Source organism: Hemitrygon akajei, chromosome 1, assembly GCF_048418815.1.
Source record: "Hemitrygon akajei chromosome 1, sHemAka1.3, whole genome shotgun sequence".
Taxonomy (NCBI): domain Eukaryota; kingdom Metazoa; phylum Chordata; class Chondrichthyes; order Myliobatiformes; family Dasyatidae; genus Hemitrygon; species Hemitrygon akajei.
Window position 1 is genome coordinate 202,804,726 of NC_133124.1, and position 22,556 is coordinate 202,827,281.

Sequence of the window (22,556 nt, forward strand, 5' to 3'; positions counted from 1 at the left end):
AAACTTGAAAATGAGAGCACCATAAAACATGAACATCTGCTAAAATTATAACAAGAGCAAAACAAAATTAAGAGATGCTTTAGAGATGGTACATTGAGATGCCTGCTCTAGAACTTTAGGGTTACGAAGCTAATTAGTCTGCTTAGAGACCTACTCCATCAACCAACTCACCAAAGCTCCTTCAAGGCAAGTGGCATAGTGATAACCACGGCCCATGATGAGAACAGATTTCTGTTGGTACAGTTCTCTTGCCAGTTCCTGTATCTCCTCGTCCAGAGTCAGAACCTCCTTAATAAGATCTAAAAGGTGGAAAGGGAAAATGTTCAAAAGGATATTAAAAATAAGAGACCTGATTGAGACCTATCGAATGGTGAAAAGACTTGATAGAGTGGATGAGGAGAGGATGTTTTCTGTGGTGGGAGAGTTTATGACCAGCGGACACATCTCAGAATAGAGGGGTGTCCTTTTAGAACAGAGATGAGGAAGAATTTCCTCAGCCAGAGTGGTGAATCTGTGGAATTTGCTTTTAAAAAAAAACACACCAAGCGCTTGTGATTCGCACAGCAGCATTTGCAGTGACTGATTTCAGATATCCAAAACATAAAGAATGTAAAGGAGCAAGATGCAGTCACAGGATATTTGTGTGCATTTAGAACTTAAGATACCTATCTAAATTTCTCAACTTAACCAAGGGACTGTGGTAATCTGCACTCTTACCGTAGTTGGGAAAAATCAATTCACCACAGGAAATCTGTCTAATTATTTTATCTCATTTAAATATTTAAAACAGAGGGATCCTGAGCTGCCTGGAGAATCAGGAAGCAGAGTTCACAATTTCAGACTAAAGGGACGGCCATTTAGGACTGAGAGGAAGAGAAATGTAATTTAAAGAGGATGGTGAAGCTGGGGATTCTCCTCCAGTACAATCAATATTGAGGACGGCAGACTCTAGACTCAAAGGAATCAATGGATATGGGAGTAAAGTTGGCGAAGTGGAGTTGATGGATAAATGTACCATGAAAGGTGCAACACACTCGAGGATGGGCTCTTTCTCCGATTTTCAATATTTATATTTTTTCACACAGGACATACCAAAATTCCCAGATCATGCACAACAAGCTTGTGCTATGTTGACAACCGCAGGGTCTACTGCAATTGACAACTACAATCTACATGTAACTGCCATGCAGATGCAGGGAGACTGACAGAAGTTTATTTATTTTTGGCATCGTCACTTCTGCTGCATGGGTCTTCTGCATCAGGGTTATACTACATGTTGAAACCTTTTACAAATTCTACTGGTAGCACAGTGATTAGCACAACGCTTTACAGTACAGGCGACCCAGGTTTAACTCATGCTGCAGCCCGTGACCACGTGGGTTTCCTGTTTTTGGTATAGTCCAAAGACGTACCAGTTGGTAAGTTAATTAGTCATTGTAAATTGTCTTGTGACTAGGCTACGATTAAATCAAAGGATTGGTGGGCAGCGTGGCTCAAAGGGCTGGAAGGGCCTATTCCACAATATATCTCAGTAAATAAAAATGAGAAGTATTTGGGATACAAATTAAATGCACACAAACCTCAGAAGTGACCCCAGAGTTGACATGGAAAGTCAAATAATGGCAAAAAGAGATGAAAGTAAAAATAAAACCTTGCTGTTAAGGTGATTTACTTGCTTGTTGGTATTTGCCAAATTTTTTTCAAACACAATTACACAACTTCAAAACAAGCCTCTACTTAACTTTAATTGGTGAATGTTCCCCTTATTTACCTGGCAGTGCCTTCAGACCTCGAATAATTTCCTTTCTCCTCTCCTGCATTGAAATTCTGTCTTCACACATCAGAAGTGCAAACATCACCAGTGAGATAAATTGGCTGGTGTAAGCCTGGGTGATAACAGAACACAGTTTAAATTATTGCTGGTTAGATTCAAATATACAAGAATAGAAGACCAAAAGATATATGAGAATTAGGCCATTTGGCCCATCAATAATGTTGGTAATTTGAGGAGACCAAACTGCTAAGCTCCACTTCATGTTAATAACACTAAGAGCACAACTCCTTCTAAGGTATAATCTGAAACTTGATTATTAATTGGAAATATGAAAGGAAGACAGTTTTTGGATGCCACGGCAACTGGATCATTTTGTAAATTTACTGCTAAAGTTGTATTCGCTGCTGAAGAAAACTTTACATTAAAAATCACAGACAGTCATCAAAGCACAGGGAACCAATAATCAAAATGGAGGATTAATAGCCCAAGGGCACAAAGGAGATTCACTGCAATTTTTGTGTAAATTGCTATACTAATTTTTAACAGAAGCAAAGGAACTGCTTATGGACATCACAGAAATCAAAAGAGATTAATAAAAGAGATTTGTACAGCCTTGTTCTTTGTTTTAGAAAAAAAGTCAAAATCAAAGACCATCTTTGTAAGATACTGCACCATACTTCACTGCCCTGCTCCAGTTAGAATAGAAAGCCTTGACATTGGCTATCTTAATCAGAGTTTCAATTTAAAAGTAACACACAAGTAAAACTAGTGCCACTACCAAGGTTTAACTTCAGCCATGGAGGCGAATGGAATTGCTCCATTCTCTAAACACGCATCTTTAATTCCTGCTCTCTGGGCCAATTTGAAAGCAGCGAGTGACACGTACCAGATTTACATTCCAGACAAAAGTATCAGGGCAAACGATTGCTGGCAGACTGAAGTTAATATAGAAATACAGTGGAAAAAAAACTTGGAAATAAACCCCACCCCTCTCCCGACAGACTCCAGCTGTTTTCCAGAATCATCCTTGGAGGTGAAGAACAGTGACGAGTGGATTTGGAGAGAAAAATGTGGCTAACTGACAAAATCCACTGCCTTCTAAACAGAAGCAGACTTTTAGCAGAAGTACATTATCGATTTTAGTGAAAGATGATATAAATGGTCCTTCTATTGCCCATAGAAGGGTGTTAGTATAGAAATCATGCCAGAATATCCAGAACACACCCGCAACTGTACAATTTTATGAAAATTTATTCATTCACGATTATTCAGTGTTGAAGTTAATGACATCACTTGAAAATGGGACCCATTAAAAACTGCTGTGTTGATCAGTGGCCAGAGGGAAAAGAAGTATTCATCATGAATATCAGTCAGTCCTTGTGAACATCGCACTCAACCTTCCTGGGTTAACACAAACTGCTTTCTGTCCTGATATGTGGTTGTGCAAGGCCATAAAGATAGCAGGAACGTAAAAGAAGTGAAAGATATTTTTTTTTAAAGCTGCAGTTTAGCAAGCTACAATTCATTTTCTGGACTTGGCGGATTTGGACTGACTGATAGGACTGCAGAGACACCTTTAGAAAGCAATGAGAATAAACTGTGATGAAACATTTGGGAAAATATCTAGCTTGGCTCGCTAAGCTCATAGATAAAGAATTTATTTGGGCAAGGGAGATCAAGGGCCCTGTCAGAGAGCTGCAGAAAACACCAATTTTTGCAGAGTGGATGAGTGAGAGGATGGATGCTGAGCATATGCAAGCTAGTGAATGCAGATGTGAAGCATATTAGTTGAAGGTCAAAGGAGTAAAAAGACTTTCTCACATCTTTCTCACAGGGAAAGAACTATCTAAGGTGCATACAATTCAATTTGAAAATACACTCACCCAGAACAAAATTGGCTGCTTATAAATGCTTAAACAAAGGAGAATATTAATTCTTTAACACTTGCCTTTGTGCTGGCAACCCCAATTTCAGGTCCGGCATTGATATGGACACCACAATCTGTCTCACGAGAGATAGAGCTACCAACTGTGTTTGTAATACCCACAGTCAGAGCACCCCGCTCCTTACAGTACCTCAGTGCCATCAAAGTGTCAGCTGTTTCCCCTGAAAACAAACACATAAATCAAGAATCTTTCCCCACAGAAAGCTAACAGCTTATGCCACATTCAGTGGTATGAAAAGAAAAATACCACCTTTGCTGGAAATGCAAAATAAAAACACCTTAGAGAGAGCAGAAACAGCATATGTGGAGAAAGAAACAGTTAATATTTCAGTTTAAAGACCTCCCATCAGAACTGGAAATAGTGACGTTGGAAACCAGTTTCAGGATGCATGCAAAGAAAATAAGAGCAAATTTATGATGGGATGGAAGGCAGAAGAAATTAATCACAAGTGCAAGAGAAAATTTGGGAACTAAGGTCAGTATGATGCAAACTTAAGATCATTAGTTGAAATCACAAGATGTACAGTGAATACTGGGACCCAGAAATAAGTGCCAAGAATGTTAAACTATCCAAAGTCAAAGTTGTCTGAAAACTTGTTAAGAGGTATAGGTACTCTTTCGCAAGTTTGTGTTCAGTTTAGTTGAAGCATGACAGAGATGACAAAGAAAGAATTAAAGTGATAGGCTTGGCAATCCAAGAGGACAAATTCTAATCTTATTGCATTTCAGGGACACACTAAACAATTCTAGCTCTTATTCAACAGGCAGTATCACATTGACTTTTTAGCCTAATGAAAGATAAATTTGCTTGAACGGGGTATAATCAACAGGTTGGGAGTAATCCCTGAGGACAAATCCAGAGCTGGAGCCCGTAAGACAGTCCGACGTTGCCTTCAACCTCGCTCTGGCAACTCCTGCAACTGGTGCCAAGCTGTATCAGCCCTTGCCCTTCCCTTGGACAACATCGGTGGCATGGAGAGGGGAGACTTGCTGCATGGGTAACAGCCGGTCTTCCATACCAGCTTGCCCAGGTCTGTGCCCTGGAGAAGACTTTCCAGGTGCAGATTCATGGTCTTGCGAGACTAACAGATGCCATACAACAGGACATTAATAGGAATTAAGTTTATAATTTGGCCTGATGCATATTGGCTTGTATTTGCTTACATTTTGATGTTAAAGAGGTCTAATTAATGTAATTTAAAGGCCTGAAAATTTAGATAAATGAGATACAGTGTGCATTTCTTCTAGCAAAATACCAGAAAGCACAATTTTTGATCAGGGTAATATTAAAAAGTACAGACAATGCTAGTCAAGATGGTGCAACTAGCTACTACTGAAACTCTTAGTATCTGTTTCAGGCATGGTTACGTGGATGAAGTCGATATATTGTGTTCTATTTGAAATGCAAAACAACCTCAGTGAGCTTAAGAGCCCACTCCTGTAAGTGGATTGCTACTTGAAGTGGATTGCTTCTGTGTGCCAATGGAAATCAGACATTAGCTCACTTACTCTATGAAGATTAAAGCCTTGAGAAAAATATGAGAAGGTAGAGACTTAAAAAGAAATATATTACAGGTGCACTTTACTCCTCATACAATTCAAAATCACATATTTCTGTCTTAATTAGAGAACCTTCTCCAATTATTAACTATTCAAACAACTCTTCAATGACGTACAAATCTAATGAGGTAGATCTTATTTATCTATCCATTCTGAGGGAAATTTCCATCTCTTATCATTGTAGGACATCACAATTCAGAATGAAAATAAAGCATGCTGAGAAAAGGTACAGGCAGTAATCCAAATTTCAGCTTTACACACTTCAAATTAATTTGGCAGTGCGGATTTTCTAACTTTTGCACAATTTACATTTATATAGAGCTTCAAAAATACTGAGCAAAAACATTCTTGGGTGAAGAAATTTATGGTTAGAATATTACATAATGTACATCTTAATGAAGTACCTGATTGGCTGAGAAAGAAACAGACGTCATCTCTGAAGACAGGAGTGTTTCGGTCCAGGAAGTCACTAGCAAGCTCAACCATGACAGGCAGTTCTGTAAGTTCTTCCAGCACCTGTCGAGTCTTAAAACAGAAAAAACAAAGTAAACATTCAAGTTTCAGTACTAAATTAACACTTCCTTTGTTGCTCTGGGAGCAGGATAGGGCAAAAGTGTGATTCTAAGAATTTAGACAAACAAATCCAAAATTCTGCCCAATTCCCTCAGTCTATATAAGCACAAAAGAAAACAAGATCTACATTAAAAAATTCTCAACATTTCACGCTGTTTCCTTAGAAAAATAAAGATTAAGAGTGACATAATAGTAAGCTTTAATATAATGACATGCTTTAATAACATAGATATGGTAAAGATATATTTTTACTTGTCACAGAGTCAGAGTCATTCAGCTTACAAACAGGCTTTTCAACCAAACTAGTCCAAGGCAATCACCAGCTACACATTTACGCTAATCCAGCATTAATCCACTTCATACTCTCCCCATATTTCCATGAGCTCCTCCCATTCTGTTGCTTGTCTGCACACAAGGGACAATTTATAGTGGTCATCAACCTCAGTATCATAGGGATGGGAGTGAAAATAGGAGCACCAGTCGGAAACCCACGTGGCCACAGGGCGATCTGCAAACAGCAACAAGCAATGCCCGAGGTCATGATAAACGTAGCTTTCTGGAACTTCGCGGTAACATCTCTCTTAGATATGCCTTTGTGCTGCCCACAATTGTCCTTTTTTAAAAAAGCTATTTACTTTTTGTCTTCATCAAAGCACAGACGTCATTATCATATTGTGAGGGCATTTGCTAAAGTGGGGGTACAAGAGCTCAGGACTTGCACCATCAGGTTCAAGAAGAGTTACTACCCCACAATCATCAGGCTCTTGAATAAAGGGGATAACTACACTCACCTGCCCATCTATTGAAATGTTCCCACGACCAATGATCTTGCTTTAAGGACTCTTTATGTTGTTATCTGATGTTGTCATTATTTATTACCATTTATTTATATTTGCACAATTTGTTGTCTTCTGTATTTTAGTTGACCTTTCATTGATCCTGTTAGAGTTACTATTCTACAGGTTTGCTGAGTATGCCCACAGGAAAATGAATCTCAGGGTAATATACTGTGACATACAATTTACCTTTCTTAAAACTTTTTTTCCATTATGCTTTTACGCAGTGAGTTCCAGACTGTAACCACCCTCAGATCCACTCTAACCTATTTAATCCTCACCTTAAACCATGTCCTCTGACTTTAGATAGCTCCACTACAAGCTGAAGCTCTTCATTATGTACCCCATCTATGCCACTTGTAATGTTATATACTCAGTCAGGTCCCTTCTTAGCCTCTTCCACTCAAAAGTAAACAAACCCAACCTCTCTTCATAACTGAAAACTTCTACCATGTGCAATATCCTAGTCAAGTCTGCTCTGCATCCTCTCCAATGCATAAATGCTTCACTGCTGGTTTGGTTATTTTGTATGACATCTCTGTTAAGTAGCCTGTCAACAAACACTTGCTGAATGATTTGTGACATCAGGGTGTCGTCTGGTAAATGCTGGCTTGATCACCAGGAGAATCTATCACTAAATGCAGTGATGTTTCAGAGCTCTTGGCCAACATTAGTTTGTTTTGTGGATTGGTAGACACTAACCAACTATCCTACAGTTTAAAAACAAATTTATTTTTCAGCATCTTAAACATGAAAAAACATTCCAAGATGCTTCATATCGGCATCATTAAACAAAATCTGACATTAAAGTATAAAAAGACATTAGCACAGATGGTCAAAAGGTTGTTTTAGAAATATCTTAAGAAAAAATATGTGCAGCATTAAGCCTTAGAGATGGCAAACATCCGACATAATATTCAGTGAACAATATCTCGACAAAAAATTAAGGGAAAGGCCAAAGGTTAAAGTGCAAGGCACGTCCAATATTTGAAGAACACTTTACAACATATCTAGACAGCACACCACAAACCATAAAACTACAGAATCCTGTGTCTTGGTAGAAGGCAGTAAAAACAGCACAGCACAATCAGGAACCATTATTTCTCCACAGTTTATAATTCTTGCTGGGATATTAAGTCACCACCAAGCATTGACGACCAATAAAAGTCATCAACTAGTTTTTGTAGAACAACTCATCGGATCCTGCATGATACAACATTTGTGTTTTTTGTTAACCAATTAGCTATTTTTACATCAGAAGTTTATACAAATGTTCCACTACAGACTCCTAATGATACAAAGAGGACTATATTATTAACTTAGGTATTATCAAAGCCCTTTATCTTTTTCACCTACTGCCTCCCAGTTTCTCACTTCATACCTCCCCCACCCACCTGGCTTCACCTATCATTTTCTAGCTTGTACACTCCTTCTGCTCCCCCACCTTTTTCTGGCTGCTTTCCCCTTCCTTTCCAGTCCTGATGAAAGGTCTTGGCCTGAAATGTCGACTGTTTATTCCCTTCCATAGAGGCTGCCTGACCTGCTGAGTTCCTCCAGCATTTTGTATGCATTGCTCTGGATATTTGCACAATCACGGTCACAGAAAGACCGTGATCGGCCACTTCATACAACACGACACATAATGAACAAACAAAACCTGGATATCCAGCATCTGCAGAATCTCTTTGCTTTATTATCAAAGTTACTTTGTTTTATCATCCCTCTTAATAAACTAGTTGAACCTCAGGTTTTTGCCTCATCTGGAAAAGAACCCTCCAATGATGCTCTGGGGTGCCAGTCTAGATTATCTGGGTTGGAAGCTATTAGTCACTGTTTACTGACTCAACACAACCAGAAAGTCAAATTGATCCTATCATGGATCTACTTAGAAATGACAGGTGTAAGACCATTTTCAACTACAAAACCTCCTAAGACCATCTGCTATTATTGTTTAATTGAATCAAGCCAAATTGTTTTTCAGTCAATCTGCCTGGGGAAGCATCTCATAAGTGGACTTCCAGGTAGCCATTTCTCAGTTTGTCTACATTCAAAGAGCCAGAATAGCTTGAAGCAGGTAGATGCTGGCCTGGACCCCATCAGATTAGCTTTTAATGGACATGCATTGCTCTTTCAGGATGATAATTACTGCCTTTTTGGTACGTGGATTTGCCTCCAATGTTTTCATAAAAAGGAACGGAACTGTTGAGCATAGCACAGACGGGTGACTGAGCAAAATCCAAGCCCAGGCACAAAAAGTGCCTTGGGGAGCAGGAAATCTGAGCAATAAGCAGAAAAAGGCTGACACTAGCAGGATGTTAAAGCACCACTATAATTATTAACAATTTCCACTCACGTAAAGCTTCTTATCCAGGGTACTGCAGAGGACAGCACTGACAGTTTGGAGAGAATCCATCTCCTCCCCTTATTTTGAAATCCTTTGAAAGAGGAAATGAGGCAACAAGTTGGAGTGGTTTTGGCAAAGATGCCACAGAGAAAGAAGCAACCTCTAAAAGGTGGATTGGAGGTGAGCTGATCGGGAATGTGTTAAGAGCAATTGGTGCCTTACTAACTCAAATGGATTTTTCAGTGACCAATCTTGGTAGGAAGGCTAAAAGGAATTTAGCAAAGCTCTGACAAAGCACTGCTAACAGATAGTAAGTGCCAATGGGATATCGAGAGAAGAAAACTGGATGGAAAATCAGCTCATTGCCAAGAAGGGTAATAGATTGTAACACTGGGAAAGTGTTACAAAAACATTCCTGATTCAGTTATTATCTTCTAGCTTATGGTAATCTAAGAAGATGATTTAAATCTAAAAATAATCAGCACGTAGAACTGTGAAGATAAGCATTTCAGGATGGGTAGCAATACAAAGGAAAAAAATAAAATATTGAGAGATTGGAGCAACAGAGGGAACTTTAAGGTTTTCATGGCATCAGTAAAGGTAGTTATAATGGTCTGAGAAAGAGAGGCATGTGGACTTAAGGACCTGATTTGTAGGGAAAGATAGGACTTTATTCCATGGAGCGTAATGAACCCAATTTCCCTCGGGATCAATAAAGTATGTCTGCCTGTCTGTAGGAGAACAAAGGGAGATTTGATAAAGGTACAGTATAGAGTAAATGCAAGGAAGCTTTTTTTCCACTGAGGTTGAGTGAGACTAGAACTAGAGGTCATAAGCTAGGGTGAAAGGTGAAATAATAAAGGCAAGTGTTCCCAACCTGTTTTATGACAATGAGCCTTATAATTAGCCAAGTGGTCTGTGGTCCCAAGGTTGGGAACCCCTGATTTAAGAGAACCTGAGGTGGCAGAGGTTGCGAAGATGATGTAGATGTCATGGGAGAACCTCTATCGCTGTTAAGGCAGCAGGAAGATGGGGTGAGCGAGAAAATGGAGGAGACGTGGGTGAGGGCATCATTAACAGTGGAGGAAAGGAAACCCCATTTCTGATACCCTGGAAAGAAAAGCTTTATCCTGAGAACTGATGTTGCAGAGATGAAGGAACTGAGGAAAGGAAAAAGCATTTTTTTAAAAAAACAGGAGACAGGTTGGGAACAGGTATAATCAAGATAGCTGTGGGAATTGGTAGTTTTATAAAAGACGTTGGTAGATAGTTTGTCTCCATATGGAGATAGAGAGATTGGGAAAGAGGAATTAAGTACCAAGTGAACTTAAGGGCAGAATAATAGTTTGGCGTAGACTAGGTGGGCTGAAGATGCCAGATACTGTAGTGTTCTATGATTCTACAGTAGGGACGTTTGCTAATTCTATATACAACATCTGGTAGACCATCAATAAAAGTACTACAGTATATATTTATGGCCACTAAATTACAGGAAAAATCCTTCCTTGGACAGTCCCAAGCCCAGCTACAAGAGGAGGAAGATTAGGCATGGGGCTAACAACCTCATCCCATAAAAACCTAATGCTTCAGAAATTCCAACAGAAGCTCTGAAGACCTCATCCCTGGGAGAGGAAAACTTGAAAAAATGGCCCAGGACAGAGAATTCTGACGAGCTGCTTTCGGAGGCAATGAACTTAGTAAGAAGACTTTACAGGAAAAGTGTGATTGCATTGGAAAGAGTATAGAGGAGTTTTATGAAGATGTCGCCAGCTCTGGAAAAATGTAACTCTAAGGAAAGACAGGATAAGCCCGAACTGTTTTCTTTGTAAGAGAGATTTGATTCAGCTGTACAAAATTATGGAGGACTTGGAAAGAGGAAAGAAGAATCTATTTCTTCCTGAAATGAAGCCATAGCTTTAAAGTAAACTTAAGAAGAATTAGAGTGTGCCAAGCTGGGTGGGCTCTGCAACTGTACAAGGGAGCAAAGCACATTACTCTCAAAGAATACTTGGATAGGTGTGAAGAACTGTGACGTTTTTGGACCTGGTGCGAGAAGCTGGAATTATGTCCAGCACAATTTTTGACATGTGCAAATATACCCAAGTGGCTTCCTTTGTTGTCATGAATTTTCCACAACTCTATGCAGCGAAAACAATCAGTGCTGCTCAGGCAAAAATATAAAAAAAGATTTAATGACTTGGAAGTTGCTTTGATTGATGAGCGGATCAACACAGTTTTATAGAAAAAGGGATGATTGGTTTGGATGATTAATTTTTATGTAGAAGAACTTTGATTTGGGAAGCTCATTTGATTGGAATCAGTGTAGAGAATAATCACAGACCTCACAGAATTCATTTACAGGATGAAAGGCAGATTTAATAACAGTATATTAACATGAAGTACAATATCTCTCAAAAGAACTACATTACCCCAGTTTGTGGTTGACTTTAAGCTGATTCTGAATTGTAGTCAAACACTATGTAATTTCTTTCTTTGCAAACCACACTATAAGTAAAACTGCACTTATTGCTCAAACTCAGTTGATTGAACTAAACATATCATAGAAAACTAAGGTGGCTTTCCTCCTAAGCAATGCTCAAGATAACCAAGTAGCACAAAGAACTTACTATTTTGCATACTGCAGTAAGCAGCAATCAAAATTAGTTGTCTGTAAACTGAAGCAAAATAATTAATACAAAATTGTTTTGCTTTATTAAGTAATGACATCATGGCTCCCAACAATAACAACAGCAAATGACAATTTAAGCTAACATATCACATAGATATACCTACAGCGACACCCGCGTGGTAACTTGTCCCACAGGCAATGAGGATCAAGCGTCTACATCTCAGAATCTCTTTGATATGATCTTGCAGGCCACCAAGAATTACTGTAAAAGGACAAACATTCATCATTCACTTTTACAGAATCATCAGAAACATTGACAAATAATAAGAAAAAGTTGTTTGGGTCACTGAATTTGTCCTTGCTCGTTTAAACACAGCCAACCAGACATCCAATTTCATTTTGTTATTGGGAAAGCATTCCAACTGCTCATTACTGGAGTAAAGATTAGTTCCCAGAGATCCATTTTTCATTTATCCATCAGCATTTCGAATTAATCTTCTGCTCATCTTATTATCCCGACATCATCTCTGACTTTATGTCTGAAACTACCCAATTTTAAAATGCAACTTTAATGCTTTAAAATATAAGCTTACGTAAAACTGTTTCTGCTACATTGCATTGAAAATGGCACTGTCATGCAAGTGTGTTTTAAAGTTTGTTATAACTACATGAATTAACTCCATATTAACATGCTGTAAGATCAACAGTCAAAGAATGTTAACTATAAAGAATGCTCTGAAGAGGCATTAGTGTATATTTAAAATACACTGTAAAATCAAGAAATTATGTTTGAAACAAAGAGAACATAGATATTAAATCTATCAACGATGTGGTAATGAAAGACAGGACTTAATTCAAAGACAGATCAATTCAGCAGCATAAAGGACAAAGGTGGAATTGAAACAGCCAAAGGACTGACAGGCTGAATACCCATAGCAAATACAAGATGTACCATTGAATTTCTGCAATTAAAATCTGGGAACCACAGGTTATACATTTTCAATCATAAACCTGTAAGATTAAATAGCATGTTAAATGAACTCAGTTTTAAAGCTTGGTCTACTTTGCTACAAACACGCTTTTCAATCTGTACCCTTCAAATGACATAACCATCTTATCCTCCAAGTCGTGATTGTGAATCAAAGCAATGTATCTGAAATTTTGTAGTGCCTCTTCATAATAAAGAGGGATCCCTACTGAGAGAACAGCATTGTTATATGATTCCTATGAAATCTTCATGAATCTTGTGAATTCAAAGATTTAAATTTCTTAAATATAATTTTATTATTTTTTTTGCCTGCATCAGTTGGACATGTTTCCCTATTGACAGGTAGAAGGCAATTTACAAACACTAATTGTCCAATAGATTAAGTTGATTGTGATTTTGCCATGACCTGGTCAAAAGCTAGATGATCTATTTAAAAAAAATTTCGGTGGCAATATAGCAGCTGCCTCTCAGCTCCAGTGATCCCAGTTTGATCCTGAAATCTGGTGCTGTGTGGAGTTTGTAACGTTCTCTCTGTGGCAATATGGGTTTCCATTGGGTGCTCTACTTTCCTGGTGCATCCCAAAAGTATGCGGTTCACTGGCTACTGTAAATTATCCCTGGTGCAGGTGACGGGTTGATGAGAATTGATGAGAAGGTGGGAGGATGAAAATAAAATCAGTACAGGACGAGTGCGAATAGGTGGTGGCCACAATTCCTTTTCCATGCTGTGTAACAATGACCGTGATTCAGTGAAGCAACAGGCATTTGTAATAGAAAATGAAACAATCAGCACAACAATTCCAGCCAAGGAGCACATTAGTCTGTGAGACAGCATACAAGATATAGTTCAATCAGTGTTATTCAAATGAAGGCGTAAAAGAGCCCAGGAGACTGTTGGCTATGATGTCATAACAGCAAAGAAGAAAAAGCATGCAATGGTGCAGAATCAGACGGAGAGAGAGGGAAAAAAAATGAAACCAACCAGCAGAATGAGACCCTACAAACAAGACGACACAGGAGGAAAAAACACTTCACCACAGTCATCTGGATAGAGAGTCTCTGGCCAACAGACTGTGACTGTCATCTATGTTCAGCATTACTTCTTTGTACTGGATATAAATTTGCAAATAAATCCAGTATGGTTACAACTCGTATGCCTGTACTTGGAGCAATTTAACCTAATCAAAAACAAGTCTTGAGTTTAAAAAAAACTACAACTGGAAGAAAAAGCAAATCTTACACCAATTTAAGCTCATGGTTCCAGACTCCACATCGTTTATTGAAAACCGATCTTCTTGCTCTGCTTTATATCCTTTATGATAATTATATTTCAGCTTAGTCTGTATCTACATCACCCTTGAAAGGGTAGTTTTTTTCTATGTTGAAGGATGGTGTAATAACACAATTCATTTGAACATCAATCTCTTTTTTCAGGTGCTGGCAAACTTCAGAGCTCTTAACTTTATGTCAAATGTACAGTTTTCTTCTTGACCGCTAACCTCAAATCTGGGTCAGACAAGGGCACACTGTTTTAAAGTAACCAGAGGCAATCTCAGAATTTGTATCAGCAAGTGCTTCACATTAAGATCAGTCAACACTTGCAATGAACTTGAAAACAGATTACACAAACCTGGATTGCATTCTCTCTTCACTTAAAGATTACAAAGAAGTTTTTTAAAACATGCTAGGGGTACGTATTAGGATGGTTAGAAAGAAACAATTTCTTTTGGCTTGGGAGTCTGATATCATTAAAAGTATTACAGCCAGTCTTTGAGAATGGTTAAAAGATATTTTTACATGCAGATGGTCAACAACTGGGACTTTCTGCTTCATTGGGCAATTAATTCTAGTTGAGTTGTTAATCTTAAATCTGAGATCAATTTATTTTTATTTTTTTTAAATGGCATTTGGTCACAATATAGGCAGCCAGTTCAACAGAGAAGTGGACACTCCATCAGTCAAGCTTGGTGACCAAGTTACTGATTGATCTAATGTACAAAAACAGCCATTCACTTACTTGTTATTTTAAATAACCACTCTGCTGTCAGGAGGAGCCACTTCTGTGGTTTGTTTCCCCTTCCAATTATTCACACATCACAAACAGGAGGCAACTCATCCCATCAGGTGGAGTCACAGAACACTACAGCACAGAAACAAGCCCTTCTAGATGGCGCCAAACCATTGATCTGCCTTGTCCAATCGAATGAGGGCTGGATCATAGCCCTCCATAACCCTTCCACCTACATAGCTACCCAAATTTCTCCTAAATGTTGAAATTGACCCTGCCTCTACCACTTGCACTGGCAGCTCATTCCACACTCTCACCATCCTGAGTGAACAAGTTCAACCTCATCTTCCTCTTAAACACTTTACCTTTCATCCTTAACTCATGACCTCTCGTTGTAGCCCCATCCAACCTCAATAGAAAAACCCTGCTTGCATTTACTCTACCTATACTCCTCATAATTTTGTATACATCTGTTAAATCTCCTCCCAATCTATGTTCCCTATGTTCTAGGGAATAAAGTCCAAACCTATTCAAACTTCCCCTATAACTCGGTCATCAGGTCCCAAGTAACATCCTTTAAGCTTTCTCTGCACTCTTTCAACTTTATTTACATCTTTCCTGTAGGTAGATGACCAAAACTGTACACAATACTCCAAATTAGGCCTCACCAACGTACTACATAATTTCAACATATAACGTCCCAACTCCAGTATTCCATGCATTGATTTATTGAAATCAAACTGCTAAAAGCTTTCTTTACAACCCTATCAACTTGTGATGCCATTTTCAAGGAATTATGGATCAGTATTCCCAGATCCTTTTGTTCACCACATTCCACAATGCCCTGTGTACCTATCCTGGTTGGTCCTCCCAAAGTACAAAACCTCACACTCATTTGTACTAAATTTCATCAGTCCATCTTTCCAATTGGTTCAGATGCCACTGCAGCTTTGATAGCCTTCTTCACTGTCCACTGCACCTCCAATCTTGGTGTCATCTGTAAATTTGCTGATCCAATTAACCACATTATCATCCAGATCTATTGATATAGATGATAAACAACAACCAGACCCAGCATCAATCCCTGCAGCACACCACTAATCACAGGCCTCCAGTCAGACAGGCAGCCATCTACTATCATTCTCTGGCTTCTTCCGCGAAGCCCATATCCAACCCAATTCACTACCTCATTTTGAATGCCAAGCGACTGAAACTTCTTGTCCAACCTCCCATGCGGGATCTTGTCAAAGGCCTTGCACGTAGACAGCATCCACTGCCTCACCTTCGTCAACTTTCCTGGTAACTTCCTTAAAAAACTCAAGATCAATTAGACATGACTTAGACACACAAAGCCATGTTGACCATCTCTAATCAGTCCTTGTCTATCCAAATATTATATGCAGTCCCTCAGAATACCTTTCATTAACTTTCCCACTACTGATGTCAGGCTCACCAGCTTATAAATTCCTGGCTTATTCTTAAGAGCTTTCTTAAACAACAGAACAACATTAGCTATCCTTCAATCCTCCGGCACCTCACCTGTGGCTAAGGATGTTTTAAATATCTCTGCTAGGGCCCCTACAAGTTCTGTATTAGCCTCCCACAGGATCAGAGGGAACACCTTGTCAGGCCCTGATGACTTCTAAATCCTAATTTACTTCTACACGGCAAGCACCTTCTCCTCTGTAATCTGTAGAGGGGCCATGACCTCACTGCTCTATCACCACACATCTATAGACTCTGTGCCTGTCTCCTGAGTTAATACAGATGTAAAAAAATCCCACTTAATATCTCCCAAATCTCTTTTGACTCCACACATTGCCTACCACTCTGATCTTCCAGAGGACCAATTTTATGCTCTGCTATCCTTTTGCTTTTAATATATCTGTAGAAGCCCTGAAGATTCTTCTTTACCTTGTCTGCTGGAGCAATTTCTTGTTTTCTTTTAGCCCTCCTGATTAAAGTGATCACTTGCATTTCTTATACTTCTCAAGTAGCCTATTTGTTCCTGCATGCCTGTACGTGCTATGAACCTCCTTTTTTTGAACCAGGGCCTGAATATCTCTCTAAAAAAAAACAAGGTTCCCCAAATCTGTTATCCTTGATTTTTATTCTGACAGGAACATATAAACCCTGTATTCTTTAAATTTCACTTTTGAAGATCTTTCACTTACCAAGTACTCCTTTGCCAAAAAACATGCTGTCCCATTCCACACTTGCCATATCCTTTCTGATACCATCAAAATTGGCCTTTCTCCAATTTAAAATCTCACCCGGAGGACCATTTCCATAATTACCTTGAAACTAACGGCATTATGATCACTAGATGCAAAGTATTCCCCGACACAAACTTCTGCCACCTACCCTGTCACATCCCCTAATAGGAAATCTAGCATCGCAATTTCTCTAGCTAAGACATCTATCTATTAATCAAGGAAATTTTCTTGAACGCATTTGACAGACTCTTTCCCATCTAGCCTTTTACAGTATGGGAGTGCCAGTCAATACATGGGAAGTTAAAATCGCCTACAATAACAACCTTATGGTTCTTGTAACAGTTTGTGATCGCTCTATGAGTTTGCTCCACCAAATCCTGCAGACTGTTGGGTGGTCTATAAATATAATCCTATTTACATGGTCATATCTTTCTTGTTCCTCAGTTCTACCCATAAAGCCTGTCTGGCATCCCCACTGCTCTAAATGTGCAATAAGAAAGGAAGAAAAATAAATAATGAAAAAAACCTTCCTACAGACTACAGCTCTGTTCACTGAAGCCTCAATGAGTGAAAACCTCAACTCCCCACTCCAACACTGGCACACTCACAAAATGGCCAAGCCACAACCTTTTTTAAATTATTGGTCCTTGCTAAGTGCCTAATTATGCACAATCCAATGTCTCCACGGGTCTGGTGGCACATAAACTGTGCTGAGTGCACCCACTAGCTTCCTTTAAACTCTCTCTCCCTCTAAGCAATCCATGTCTCCTCATGAACTGTGGCACACAATATATGCCAAATGCCCCCACTCGCTTCTTTTAAACTTTCTCCCCCTCTACGCCAGGGCATCTCAAACCTTTTTTTAAAAATGCATGAACACATGCCATTAACTGAGGAGTTCTGTGGACCCCATGTTGGGAACTCCTGTGATCTAGTGGTTCCTCAGGAGTATGGTGCACAGAATGATCTATGCTAGTTCCCAGCAGAGTAATCCTATCAGTCCTACACCACTTTTTTCACTCCCTGTAACCCAATCCTGCACACTTACCCATCAATTCCCTTTCATTCCTTTGTAACCCATCTGCACTGGGAAAATTTGCAGTAAACAATCAATTTAGCAGCATACCTCTGGGATGTGGAAGGAAACCAGAGCGCAGGGGGAATGTGTAAACTCCTCACAGATGGGACCAGAGTTCGGAATTGAACTCAGTTGCTTGAGCTGAGCAATTAATCCAATTTGCTGCGTGTCACAGACTTATCCCATCACCAATTATTGGTTGATACAAGCATGCCATTTTCCTCACTGTTTGTATGGAACATGGGCCAAAGGCAGCTTGGAAATTGAACTTTGTCACAAATAACATCATTCAAATTGTGGATCAGTCACAAGGGACCAAATGTCTGCTGATATTTTTTTCAGACTCTAGATGGAGACCTGGTACTACAGGAGGAACAACTTTAAGCTTTAATGGGTAGACACTATAATCTTTCTGAATACATAAACTACCTTGAACGGTCTTTTATTTCTATGATTACTGCATTGTTAGTACCTTGTGAAGAATAACAGTATAACAATTATATATATATTATGCCTTATTCACAGCCCCAATGCACACCTTTCCAGTAGCTTGTAGGCATGCAAAACATTCACCTTTGTTAGTTGCACAACAAGGATTTTCACAAGGAAGCCAATGCACCTCTTAACAGGTCTTGACAAATACCAATCACTATACTTCTAGCTCTGCTACATCCTGATATAATTTTAATTTCAATATACAAAATCTACACCCAAATGTGTTTTGAGGGCACAAAATCGCATTGGTATGCATCAAAAATTTTGAAGTTAAATACTGCACTTTCAAGTAAGGATCACCAGAAACTGCGATATCAAAAAAAGTGCTTTTTGAGTTACACCTTTAGTGTCATGCATTTCACAGTTCAAAAAGCAGTTTAAGCCCAGGGTTAAATAGTCCCGAAACGTCAACTGCTTATTCATTTCCATAAATGCTGCCTGACCTGCTGAGATCCTCCAGCAAATTGCGCATGTTGCTTTAAAATACACTCTGATTCCAAAGCGTCAAGAGATTCCTTGGGCTTCGGAGACTCACAAGGCTTTTTCTTGACATGGTGCTATTCCAATGTACAATACAAATAGATGGATAAATTACAGAACAAAAGCTACTATGTTTAAAAATTAGGTACCTTCTGTACCCAGCAAGGCTAATAGAAAGTATAGTTGCCAAAAGATCCTTGATAAAAAGTTCACCATTCAGAATCTTAAACATTTCCTATTCAGGGAAGAATGCACTACTATCATTCCAAAATTTAACAATTCATCTTTTTAAAAAGAAAAGGCAGGAAGAATAAAAAGAAGCCTTAAATTGAACAAGAACACAAATTAATATAGCAAGGAAATTTGTATAAGAATACTACAGGCAGTCCCCGAGTTATGAACAAGTTCCGTTCCTGAGTCCGTCTTTAAGTCGGATACATCCAATATTATTTAGCGTCAGTTTGTCAAACGCTTGACTTAGTATATAGTATATATTTTACCTTTCTATGCATATAAAACACTTAAGAAACATAAGTATTCCAATAATTAAACCACTGCGTTGATTAGTAATAATTGTAGCTTTCATCTGGGCAGGGCCTTTCACATGCTCCATTATTCTCACTTCATCCTTTAAAATTGTTCCAATCGTTGACCGACTGTAGCCTAACGCTTTTCTAATGACCGATGGCTTTTCATCACTTTCTGATCACTTTATTATTTCCACTTTATTTTCAATCGCGATCGCTTCCCGTCAACGGAACAGAAACACTGCGGGCGGCAGGTCCAGAGCTCCACCAGCTCCCGAGGTCCGCCGAGTCCTAAGGACCACCGCACTGAATTCCCTGGGTCCTAAAGTCCATCGCACTGAGACCGGTTAAATGGGACAAGTGGGGTCTGTGCTGGGTTTGGGTATTTGATCCTCCACAATATTCCGCGTGGGAATTTAAACTGGAGGTGGCAGTGTTTTTTTTTCAATGTCGAGTTGCGAGCTCAACATCAACCTGGCACGGATGGTACAGGAATCACTGGATCGACATCAACCAGGCACAGGAGTGGTCTGTCACTGGATCGAACTCGGGAACCTCCATTCTCCAGCCCGGCGCTGACCTCACTACACCACCAGCCAACCAGAACGGGGGGGGGCAGGGTCAGGGTGAATCTTGCCAAGAAAAATTTAAGCCAAATACAAAGTTACACACTCAACACAGTGTCAACGGCAATGACTTAAAATGGCGGACGACGTTCTCTTTCCTCAGTTTGTAAATACGAGTCGCAAGCCGGACTCTCGTAACTTGGGGACTACCTGTAATTACTAATGCCCTTCCCTTGGACAATATTGGTGGTGTGGAGAGAGGAGACTTGCAGCTTGGGCAACTGCCATTCTTTCATAAAAAAAACCTTGCCCAGGCTTGCGCCCTGGAAACTTTCCAAGGTGCAAATCCATGCTATCGAGACTAATGGAGGCCTACACACACACACCTGTATTTAGCAATACTTAACTTCAATGATGAATTACACCAGTATAACTGGTTCTTGCATGACCTCTGATTCAAGATACATCAAGAAGTCTGCTTTCTTTCTTGCATTTGTATTGCTACAAAAATTGTGGACCTGTTATGAGTTGAGAACTACCACAAGACTCCAGGTCTTAGTTCCCTATGGGCAGTGCATTAAGTGAACAATGTGAAATAACTGATTTTCACTTGTTACCTGTATACTCATCAAAGTTGACTCTTCCCCTCATCGTATTCAGCACAGACTCAGGCTGCTCAAAGATTTCCTTCTGCATAAATGAGCTGAAATTGCCTAAAAGGAAAATCAGAGAGAAAGGGAAACATAAATTATGACATGATATCACTATGCACCGAAAGGGATGGATGACACAGTCTGGGTCAGTCAAAGTTCAAAGAAAAATTATCAAAGTACACACACGTCAGCATATCATTTACTTGCTGGCATTTACAGTAAAACCCAAGAAATATAATGGATTTAGTGAAAGACTGACAAACAACCAACGTGAAAAAGACAACAGACTGCAAATACAAGAAAAAACTGGAACATGAGTTATAGAATCCTTAAAAATGAATCCATATGCGGTGGAATCAGTTGAGTGCTGAGGCAAGTGAGGTTATCCACACAGGTTCAGGTGCCCAATGGCTGAAGAATAATTGTTCCGGAACCTGTTCCTAAATGTATGTGTCATGCCCTGGTTAAGATTTCTACTGCTAGGCTGTGAGGTGTTTTATTTTAGCAATGTGTCCTGCTGGTAAGAGTGTTTTGGCTTTAGCTAAAGATAAGGAGTCATGTTGTCCAACTTAGGAATGTTGTGTCAGCCAATTGCAACTTTCTGCCCAGGAGATGATTCGGGAAAGCTGGGCGGGATCAGATTTCTGGAGGATAGGGTCTTTTGGGCGAAAGCTGCTGAGCGGGGCACAAGGGAAGATGCCAGAGAATGCCACTGGACGGAGAGACCCCGTTGTAAGAAGTGTTTTGTGCAGATGAATGGCTCGAAGGAGGAACGGCCAATACTCTTGAGAGAGCCAGTTCATTCGAGATGGTCTTCGAGGGAAGTTTGAGCTGTGGCTCGTGTCCATCATGCAGAATGTAGGTTCAGCTCGTGAGTACAGCAAAACACCTGACTGCCACAGAAACAAGCTCCAACATTTATGTGCACATTGGACTAGTTTAACTGTAATGGGCTCTTTTATCTATCCTTTTCTTTCTCTGTTAACTAGTTGAAGATTAGTAAATATATTTCCTTTATAATTTTATGTTGAACTGCCATTTCTGGGCTACCGATCACTCTGTATGGGCAGAATTTACCCAGCAGTTGCTCAAATTGAGGTTCCTTTAATCAGAACATCCCAATGTTCCTGTTTGGTTGAACCCCAAATCATTCCTATGGCAGACATATATTATGAAAGACGGCCTTCTCACCACTGAGTCACCAGACTGTTAGCAGAGTTAGCTAATGAGCCAAGCTGCTGTAAGAGTCTCGGTGAGGAGGTTACATATGTGAAAGCAAATTGGTTTTTCCCTCACATAGAGCAAACTACCACAGAATCTCAAAATGCTTTGTTTATCCAAATTTGGTTTCTTTTAAGTTAGTTACTCCTGATAAACATTGGAATGTTTCTTTTACTGTTTTCCCCATCCGCTGTATTTTCCACTGAGACAGTAGGTCATCAAATTTTACAGAATTTTGCTTTTAAATGAGTCATCTAAACTACTGAACAATCTTCAGAAATAAACTGTACTTGCGTCTTCTGACTCCATGGATTTCCCCCGGGTAGCCCGACTTTCTTCCACTTCTCAAAGAAGTGCTAATTGACAGGTTAACTGGTTACTGCACATTACTACTAGTGCTGATCAGTGGTAGAACAATCAGAGTGGAGTCAATAGACATGTTAGGGAGAACGGAATATTCTAACACAAAGGGGTATAATACAGGTGTCCCCCCCTTTACAAAGGTAGAGCGTTCCTATGAAACTTTTCTTAAGCGGAAATGGCGTAAAGCGAAAGAACCATTAATTTATATTGGAAAAATTTTTGTAAAAGCGAAAATCCTCTTTGTAATGCCAGAATATGTTACTAACGTAGGTCTTTTGTAAAAGCGAAGTGGCGTAAAGT

At 39.4% G+C, this 22,556-nt stretch overlaps 1 protein-coding gene across 2 annotated transcripts in view; it reads right to left on the reverse strand.

Annotated features, from left to right (window-relative positions):
* Positions 1-22,556, reverse strand: part of LOC140734685 (glutamine--fructose-6-phosphate aminotransferase [isomerizing] 1) — a 96,063-nt gene that overhangs the window by 24,322 nt on the left and 49,185 nt on the right. For both annotated transcript variants that reach the window (XM_073058992.1, XM_073058985.1), the window contains 6 exons: positions 20,637-20,732; positions 11,826-11,923; positions 5,684-5,804; positions 3,723-3,880; positions 1,772-1,886; positions 172-299 (listed from right to left, as the gene is read on the reverse strand). In XM_073058992.1, coding sequence (XP_072915093.1) covers positions 172-299; positions 1,772-1,886; positions 3,723-3,880; positions 5,684-5,804; positions 11,826-11,923; positions 20,637-20,732 — 716 coding nt within the window. The remainder of the gene's footprint in view (positions 1-171; positions 300-1,771; positions 1,887-3,722; positions 3,881-5,683; positions 5,805-11,825; positions 11,924-20,636; positions 20,733-22,556) is intronic.